We start from the raw sequence: 10,133 nt of genomic DNA, 5'->3' as shown, positions 1-10,133 counted from the left end.
TTGATATAACCAATCAGTCGTTACATATATTTAAACATCTAGAGGATAAAATTAAGATCTGACTTACCTATAGAAACCCATCTCAATCACGCTTATAAATAGTGTTATTCTCCTCCCCAGAATCGCTCTCATCTTCCTCCTCATCCGAATCGCATTCCTCCTCATTCTCCAACATGTAATTCGAGTAAATGTTCATGATGTTATCGTTGGCCCGCTTGAGCTTTGCCATCTCGATCGAAACGGCATTCAGCTGTTTGTTCAGATTGGCCATCTGCTCCTGAAAGTCTTCCCCGCTGACTTGAAGCGTATCCTTTTGGTGGTCCGTTCGCTTCCGATTCTGTGCACTAGCCAACTGTTCTTGCTTTCGCAGAATCGAACTGGCCGAATAGATGGCATCGTTCAGCATCTTGGCTTGCTTCTCCGTAAGGGGAGCCGTTTGATTGACACTTGCCTTGTGGATCCGGATTTTGGCTTGCACGATCAGAGAGGATAGGTTTGTCCGAAGTGCATCTAGCGATACAGCAACGTCCCCGATGGTTGCGGTGCTGCGAGATACTGTAAAATAAGGAAGGCTGTTAATCAGGAATAGTCCCCAATACTCACTTCGCAAGGCAATTACCATCGTAAGCAGAGCGCATCCGCTGAGATAAGGAACGGGTTTCAGCTAAAACATTTGACGGAGAATTTGTGCTGGTCATTTTTAAACTAATTCACTGTTTAATTTTAAAATTATTTAAATATTTACTAATGATTCAAAAGTAATAAAAACTGCTTCTGGCTGAGCCGGTGATTTTGAATTTTTGTTTACATTTGTGTCAAACTGACAAATTCTAACTATGAGCAAACGCTTCACCAGGGTTACATTCGAACCATTCAACGATCTGTATTTGGTGGTTCAAAACCCCCGCAACATAAACACCCACGAATTTATCGATTGCTTTTTTCAGTATTGAAAGTAACAATTTTATGTTACGTTTTAGGGGCGATCCATTAATTACGTAAGACAATTTTTCGCAGTTATCAGACCCCCCCCCCCTCCCCCCTTGATAATATTTTTGTATGAAAATTCAAAATAATCTGTATGACGCGTAAGAAATCTCAAATCCCCCCTCCCCCCATAAACCCTTACGTAATTAATGGACCACCCCTTACATTTAAATGAGAGAATTAACTATATATCATGACAACATTATAAACTATTCCAGTTAATGTAATAATATTAATAGCAATCTGAATCTACGGAATAACAGATATGAAACAAACAGGTAGAAAATTTTGCTCGTGTAGAAAATTTGGTTCGAAATTCTTGCAAGCAAGTTAACTCCGAGTATTTTGAATTGCGTGCAATTGGGAATGATTCCGGAAAATAACACAGCAGCAGCACTGTTTCCCGAAGCGCGCGCGCGATACTGGTTTGGCGCGAACAGAGTTTGTTAGAAGCAAAACATATCACGTGGACGTGGTAGAATTAAACACCCTGTGTACGACCAGCAAATAGTTATAACAGTCATCGTTATTCATATTAAAATAAGAGTATATAGTTACTCGTATTGAAATAGGAGTAAGTTATATAAATTACAAAAAAAAAAAAAACATAAAAATAGTAGTTTACGGAACAAATTGCAGAATGAAGGATTTTACAGTACGAGTCGTAAATTTATCCTACGAGGCTTGCCGATTAGGATAATTACTACGAGTGCTGTAAAAATAGAGTTCTGAAACAAGTTAAGTAGGGGAAATCAGGGTAAAACCGACACTGTGGGTAAGCTCGACACCCTTTGATTTTTCATGTTTTGAGCAGATTTTCATGCAGTTTCCACTACGCTATATTTTAACTTGTGAAATGTTGTGTTTCAAACGACATTACAACTAACGCTACCAATAAACTACCAAAATAAACAACAAATCATATTGGATAACATAGAAGCAACAGCAGTTGCAATATTTCGCTATTTTTCTTTAACAATTTCGCATGTGAAATTTTTAAAATATCATTATTTGTTCTGCGTATACATCATCATTTACTATTATTACGTTGATACAACATGAAGGAGAAATTAATTTTTGGTTTTTCAACAGCTGAAAACGCTATTAAAAATAAATGTTTACTCGGGGTAAGATCGACACTTTCATTTGGGGTAAAATCGACACCTTTCTTTGCTTCATAATCTAACTTCAGAGTATCTTTCTAATCCAAAGACTATCTCTGCAGTTTATGTGAGTCTTAATTTTTGAATTCCAGTGAAGTTCACGGATGGCGAACTTGTTAACATGTGAAATATGACACTATATTTGTTAGCGACGGTCACTCGGTGTATACTGGCCTTGAACCGATCACAAATTCTGACAGGACGACTGACATTGACAGGACAAATTACAATGATGAGACAACTGACATTGACATTGAGAAAGAAAACAGAAAAGAAAGTAGTAACTGATATCACATGTGCAAATCAAAACTTATATCTTATTAGTACATATTAGTTAAAATCTTTACTGAATTGGTATCCTAATCATTACATGCAGAAAATCGATTCCATAAGACTGACACAGTGGACTTTACACGTGAAGAGGATTAAAATTTGTAAGTCTAACACATTAAAAACACTTAAAGTTAATGTAATTATCACATAATAAAACATTTCAGCTTAAAGCATTCACACACCAACGCTGGGTTTGCTAAAGAAGATCCGAAAACTCACAGAGGTCCATATCGTCAGCAACAAAACTTTAAGAAATTTTATCCAACCAATTTGAGGTTAGTTGGATAGTTCCAAGGCTACCCAGCAGAATGCCTACTCTCAGGCCACGACCGGAACGATTGAGCATCGTTAGAGAACTCTCGGAGGAAGAAGCAGCCACAGAAGCTAGTTGCCCCGGCTGCAATCGTCCTGACGCCGCTGAGCGATATATGGTACAGTGCGATGTATGTGAGAGATGGTATCATTTTTCCTGCGCGAAAGTTGATGAGGGAATCAAGGATCGCAGTTTCAGTTGCGGCCACTGTATGAAAGAACAAAACAATGCAGCAAAAATTGATTCGTCCCGCTCATCTCGATCAAGCAGATCATCATCGTCTCGTTTAGCGAACATCCAGTTGCAGATGCAACGCTTAGCGGAGGAGCAAAATGCACAGGAGAAGTTGATGCAGGAAGCTGTGGATCATGCTAGAGAATTGAGGGAGAAAGCACTTCAACAGGAGATCGAGATACGGACCAATAATATGAAACAGAAGTTGGAGCGCGAATTGGAGTTCATTAAGAAGAAGTACAATCTTCTGCAAAACGAGTTAAATGAAGATGAAAGTGGCAGTGTGAAGAGCTTCGGAAGCCTACGTAGTGCATCTAGCTCAGTTCGTCGGTGGTTGGAATCCCAGACAGAGGCGGTCTCGACAAGTTCCGGGCAACAAAAAGCCCCAACTTCCTCGACGTCGCGAACTGGAACCGTACCGAAAGAAACTACAGCTAAGCAGCAAGCGGCCGACAACGTTCAAACTAGCACAAGTCAATTCAACAATCAAGTCTCGCTAGCACAAGTCGCTACTAAATCTAGGAACCAGACGGTATGCGCTCAAGTTTCATTGAATCCTACGTCGACGTCTCTCCAACCGCTCGGCATCGACCAAAGAACCGTTAGTTTCCGTGTCGCAGCTGCGAATCCGACTGAGACGTTTGTAACGCCGAGTTCGGTATGCGGCCCTATTGGTCATCTGGAGGAGGATTGTTTTCCGTCACACGTTCCCGTTAATTCCCTCAATGTGATATCACCGCCCACATCCAAGCAAATGGAAATGGCTAGAGCATCACCCAGAATATCATGGGACTCCAGAACTCGTGCCAATGAACTCGAACAGAAGGTACGAGAGCTGCAGTGTGAGTTAGATCGACTACGTCTACAGTCAGCGGAGCAACCAGCCGACGAAGATGTCCGTCGTCGTCAGAATATGCAGCCGTACAGCCGCCAATCTATTGGTTCAACAATGGTGGAAAGGTGTGCAGGTCAGACAACCAGGTTTGCTACTAATGTGGCACGTGAAGGTATGTTAAATCCAACCCAAGTTTCCTTCCCTTTCAACCAAACTCAACCGGTTGATTTGGAACATCCGGAACATCATTCGACGCCGAATGCCTCTGCTGTATCTAAAATAAGCATAAATCGACCTACCCCGGGTTCCTTATCAACCACTAGTTCGCTTGGTTATCCACCGATTTCGAGTTCGATTTTACGTCCGCCGATTACGTTCGTTTCAAGTTGTTCAAATCCAATTATGTCGTCACAAGCAACAACTTCTTCTTCCGTGCCTGCAGTAGTGGTCCATATAGGGCCAAATGCGCAGCAACTCGCTGCTCGTCACGTGGTACCGAAGGATCTCCCCATTTTCGATGGTAATCCAGTGGATTGGCCTTTGTTTTATAGTAGTTACACCACCTCAACCGAAATGTGTGGCTACACTGACGCTGAAAATTTGATGCGGCTACAGCGTTGTCTAAAAGGTAATGCCCTCTATGCTGTTGGCTGTCAACTTCTGCATCCGTCTTCGGTACCACAAATCATAGCAACATTACAGATGTTGTATGGTCGGCCTGAACAGGTGGTTAATAGTCTTATCAACAGAGTTCGTGCTACCCCGCCTCCGAAAGCCGATAAATTAGAGAGTGTAATAGGTTTTGGACTTGCCGTTCAGAACTTGTGTGGACATTTAATAGCCATGAACATGGAGAACCACTTGGCGAACCCTACTCTATTGCAAGAATTGGTCGGCAAACTACCTGCTGGTATCAAGCTAGACTGGGCGCTTTATCAACGACAAATTGCTCAAGCAGATCTTCGAGCTTTCAGCGATTATATGGCCGTGATAGCGTCGGCTGCCAGTAATGTTACCTTCAGCACGGAAGCAAGCGTAAAACCAGACAAGCAAAAGGGAAGAGAGAAGGGCTTTATCAACGCACATGTTGAAGAGTTGGAGAAGAAACACAAAAGTCACGAACTTCAGCGCCCAACAGGAACATCCAAAGAGAGACAGCCAGAACAGCAACGACCGTGTAATGTATGCCAGAGAATCGGCCATAAAGTTAGAGATTGCAACGTCTTCAAAGGCCGGAACATCGATGAACGTTGGAAGTTGGTGCAACAGCTCCATCTCTGCAGACGGTGTTTAACTTCCCATGGTAAGTGGCCATGCAAGGCATCGGGTTGTGGCATAGAAGGGTGCGAGTTGCGACATCACACGCTGTTACATCCTGGTAAACCCGAGGATAACGCAACAACATCCCGACAGCTGCCGGGACCAAGTGAACCTGCTACTGGAAAGCTGAATACCCATCGGCGGAAGCAGCGATCTACTCTTTTTCGCATCCTTCCCGTAACGTTGCATAGCAAGTATTCTTCAATCGACGTCTTAGCTTTTCTCGACGATGGTTCAGAATTCACCCTAGTGGAGAAGGAAGTTGCAGATCAACTCGGAGTTAAAGGAGATGTAGAACCACTTTGTTTACAATGGACAAGCAATGTAACTCGGACTGAATCGGAGTCAAGAGTAATCCCGTTGGAAATTTCTGGAAAGGGTATCAATAAGCGCTATTCCTTACAGCGAGTACATACTGTTGAGAGTTTGGATTTGCCCACTCAGTCGCTGAAATTTGATGAACTTGTTCAACAATTCCCATATCTACAAGGAATACCGGTAGAAAGCTATGGTGGAACCTCACCTAGAATTCTGATTGGTCTGGAAAATACTGAACTACTAGTCACATTGAAGATGCGTGCTGGTAGACCATCAGAACCTGTAGCGACCAAAACTAAGCTGGGCTGGACGATATATGGAACGGTCGAAAACTTACACGAACCATATCAACACCGTCTTTTACACATCTGCTCTGGTTTCAAAGATATGGAACTTCACGATGCGGTAAAGGAATTCTTCTCGATAGAAAACACCGGTGTAATGCCTGCACCCCTGGTTGAATCAGCTGATGACCTTCGCGCTCGAGAAATTATGGAACGAACTACGATTCGTACATCTTCAGGACGATTCGAAACCGGTTTACTATGGCGCTACGATTATTTTGAGTTTCCGGACAGCAGACCAATGGCGGAGCGACGTCTCAAGTGCCTCGAGCGGAGACTGCAGAAATCACCGGAACTTTACGACAACGTCAGACAACAGTTAGCTTCTTATATTTCCAAGGGATATGCTCGTCTGGTATCAAAGGAAGAATTGCTGAGTTTCGATCCTCGTAGGATCTGGTATCTCCCACTTGGTATCGTCTTAAATCCAAACAAGCCAGGGAAGATTCGCTTGGTTTGGGATGCGGCAGCGAAGGTGGATGGAGTGTCGTTTAACTCTATGCTGCTTAAGGGACCGGACCTGCTCACGTCCTTGCCTGCAGTTTTGCAGCGTTTCCGGCAGCGTCAAATAGCGGTGACAGGTGACATCAGGGAAATGTTTCACCAACTTTTGATACGCCCTGAAGATCGTCAAAGTCAGCTCTTTCTATGGCGGGATCATCCATCAACCGACATGCACACCTATGTCATGAACGCTGCCACGTTTGGTTCGACATGCTCACCGTGTTCCGCACAGTATATTAAAAATCGCAATGCGGAAGAATTGAAGAACGAATTTCCAGAAGCAACGGACGCCATAATATTCAACCACTATGTTGACGATTATCTGGATAGCATGGATTCCGTAGAAGAAGCGACAAAGATAGCAACGTCAGTGAAGGAGGTTCATGCAAAAGCCGGTTTTGAAATTCGAAACTGGCTGTCAAATTCAACAGAGGTCGTCAGACAGGTCGGGGAAGGAAAAACTTCAGTCGACACGAAAAGCATTGCGGCTGATAAATCAACAGACGCTGAGCGGATCCTTGGGATGCTGTGGCAGCCAACGGAAGATGTATTTACCTTTTCTACACGGTTTCGAGATAGTATCGCGCAGATCATGGAAGGTAGGATTGCTCCGACGAAACGTGAAGTTTTGAAGGCTGTAATGAGCCTGTTTGACCCACTCGGGCTATTGTCTGCTCTTGTTGTACAAGGAAAGTGTATCATCCAAGACATTTGGAGATCCAACATCGGCTGGGACGAAAAAATTCCCGAAGAAATCTTTCTTCGTTGGTGCCGTTGGCTAAACGTATTCAAAGAAGTGGACCAAATAACGATTCCGCGGTGCTACTTTTTGAATTATTCAAATAAGAGTTTGGACACTTTGGAGCTTCATGTGTTCGTAGATGCTAGCGAAGAAGCTTTTGCTTGTGTTGGCTATTTTCGTATAGTCGATCGAGGACAAGTGCGCTGCGCACTCGTATCAGCTAAATCTAAAGTCGCTCCGTTAAAACCCTTATCAATCCCACGGTTGGAACTGCAAGCAGCGGTCATAGGAAGCAGATTGGTAAAGTCGATTCAAGAAAACCACACTCTTCCAATTCGTCGTCGAGTTATTTGGAGTGATTCTAGTACGGTATTGTCTTGGATAAAATCAGACCTACGAAAATATCGTCAATTTGTGGCGGTTAGAGTCAGCGAGATCCTGGATGCGACCTGCGTATCGGAGTGGCGATGGGTTCCAACGCGTATGAACGTAGCTGATGAAGCTACGAAGTGGGTAAAAGCACCAAACTTCGCCGCCAATAGCCGATGGTTCGTTGGACCAGAATTTTTGTACCAGGATGAATCGGAGTGGCCGAAGAAAATTCTTCCCTTAAGAGACACTGTTGAAGAACTACGCCCGTTGCATGTCCACCATCGGAAAGCTTCTGAACCTCTAATTAAATACATCAGATTTTCCAAATGGGAGAGGTTACTTAGGACCACAGCATTTCTGCTTAGATACGTCAGTAACATAAGGAACATGGCTCGTGGTAAAGTTGCTGAGCTAAGTATCGTTTTGTCGCAGAAGGAACTACAACGGGCTGAGGCTTTCCTTTGGCGATCTGTTCAAGAGGAAGCATATCCTGATGAACTAATTGTCCTCGAAAAACAACAACTACAGTCGAACTCAGCAAAATTAGAAAAGACAAGCCCACTGCGGAAACTATCACCGTTCATCGGAGAATCAGGAGTGATCAGGCAGGATGGGCGAATTGGAAACGCTCACTACGTGTCTTACGATGCAAGGTTCCCGATAGTGCTGCCAAAGAATCACCATGTAACTGGCCTAATCTTGGATTGGTACCACCGTCAGTACGGACACTGTAATGTAGAGACGATAGTCAATGAAATTCGCCAAAGATTTCACATTTCGAATCTGCGCACAGAAGTTCGTAAGCAAATACGGAAATGCAGCTGGTGCACAGTCTACAAAGCAGCTCCTCAGCCACCGAGAATGGCACCCCTTCCAGATTCTCGCATAACTCCGTACGTACGTCCTTTCTCGTTCGTCGGGGTGGATTATTGTGGACCGTTCTTCATAAGAATCGGTCGAAGTAATGTGAAAAGATGGGTAGCATTATTTGTTTGTCAAACAGTAAGAGCGGTTCATCTGGAAGTCGCTAGCAGTCTGTCGACAGAGTCCTGCAAAATGGCCGTACGAAGATTCATCGCAAGAAGAGGATCACCACGAAGGATCTACAGCGATCAGGGGACTAATTTTCATGGAGCAAGGAAGGAGTTAGCCCAAGAAATGACTAGCATCAATCAGAAATTAGCGGAAACCTTCACGAATATCAACACTCAGTGGATCCTCAACCCTCCTGCTGCCCCACACATGGGTGGATCGTGGGAGAGATTAGTCCGCTCTGTGAAGACGGGTTTAGAAGTACTCTCGAAGAGCAGAAATCCAGATGAGGAAACGTTTGGGACGGTATTAGCCGAAGTAGAAGCCATCGTAAATTCTAGGCCGTTGACACACGTCGCGCTCGATTCAGAAGAAGATGAAGCACTCACACCGAATCATTTTTTGATGCTAAGTTCCAGCGGTGTGGTGCAGCCTGCTAAGCTTCCGGTAACGTCAACCGTTGCGCTCAAAACTAATTGGGGACATGCGCAACATCTTCTAGATCTTTTCTGGTCTAGGTGGATAAAAGAATACTTGCCGCAGATAAGGGGTCGCACGAAGTGGTTCGAGGACTCTCCACCTATAAAGCCTGGCGATCTGGTGATTGTGGTAGATGGAGGTATGCGGAACAGTTGGGTTAGAGGAAAGGTCGTGAGAACATACCCTGGCAAAGACGGCAGGATTCGTGTCGCTGACGTCCAAATCAACAGTAAGGTGCTTCAACGACCAGTAACAAACTTGGCGGTGGTCGAGGTGCAAAGAAGCGATATAGCTGGACAGACCTCCCAGCAATACGGGTCGGGGAATGTTAGCGACGGTCACTCGGTGTATACTGGCCTTGAACCGATCACAAATTCTGACAGGACGACTGACATTGACAGGACAAATTACAATGATGAGACAACTGACATTGACATTGAGAAAGAAAACAGAAAAGAAAGTAGTAACTGATATCACATGTGCAAATCAAAACTTATATCTTATTAGTACATATTAGTTAAAATCTTTACTGAATTTGTATCCTAATCATTACATGCAGAAAATCGATTCCATAAGACTGACACATCATCGTGCTCGGGATACTGTATTACATTATCAAGCGCGCATTTGCTCTCTCCAAATCTACCAATTTCCGAATACATACTGTGCGAAATCCTTCGTTTTGGCCGTTACATGGTGGTTTCACGCGGATTGTCCGTCGGTAAAGTGAATTCGTTGGGAAATTTACCATAAAAGTGATAAATTAGACAACTTACCGATAGCGTAAATATCACGCGGTGCAGCCACCGCTTGTGGCTATACCCACACATAGATCGTCGCGATAGTAGGTACCGAAAGACTTGTCCCGATCGGTAGGTTGTGTTAAAGCAAAAACAAAATCGGTAGTGGATATTTTTTTTGGAATCCTGGATCTGAATTCTAAGTGGTGAACAGTAGTCTAGGACCAATGACGGATAGTTCCGCTGGCCCCTTCGGGGGTGCAGCAGGACTGAGAAGGAACAAACCAGATTGGATGATGGATCCAAACGACCTCGGACAAGTGATGGTGTTAATCCTCCGTCGAAAAACGGACGCAGCTGACGGGCAACGAGTACAAGATGAATCCCTACCTGATTCGATCATAGTAGGAACATCG

The 10,133-nt window shown here is 44.0% G+C and overlaps 1 protein-coding gene across 1 annotated transcript; it reads right to left on the bottom strand.

Moving 5' to 3' along the window:
• Nucleotides 1–828, bottom strand: LOC5571214. Its single transcript, XM_001659543.2, has 2 exons — nt 620–828; nt 1–555 (listed from the first exon to the last, which is right to left on the bottom strand). Exons 1-2 carry the CDS (start codon nt 696–698, stop codon nt 83–85), a joined length of 552 nt encoding a protein of 183 aa, XP_001659593.2. The 5' UTR covers nt 699–828; the 3' UTR covers nt 1–82.
• Between the last annotated feature and the right edge of the window lie 9,305 nt (nt 829–10,133).

This window comes from Aedes aegypti, chromosome 2 (assembly GCF_002204515.2).
Source record: "Aedes aegypti strain LVP_AGWG chromosome 2, AaegL5.0 Primary Assembly, whole genome shotgun sequence".
NCBI lineage: Eukaryota > Metazoa > Arthropoda > Insecta > Diptera > Culicidae > Aedes > Aedes aegypti.
The sequence above is the reverse complement of the archived record's forward strand: the minus strand, read 5'-3'. Positions and strand labels throughout refer to the sequence as shown.

Excerpts from the sequence above, each read along its gene's own strand:
- LOC5571214 (XM_001659543.2), bottom strand. The coding sequence starts at position 698 with ATGACCAGCACAAATTCTCCGTCAAATGTTTTAGCTGAAACCCGTTCC. Across the intron at positions 556-619 it reads GATGCGCTCTGCTTACGATG|TATCTCGCAGCACCGCAACC; the intron begins GTAATTGCCTTG and ends CTTATTTTACAG.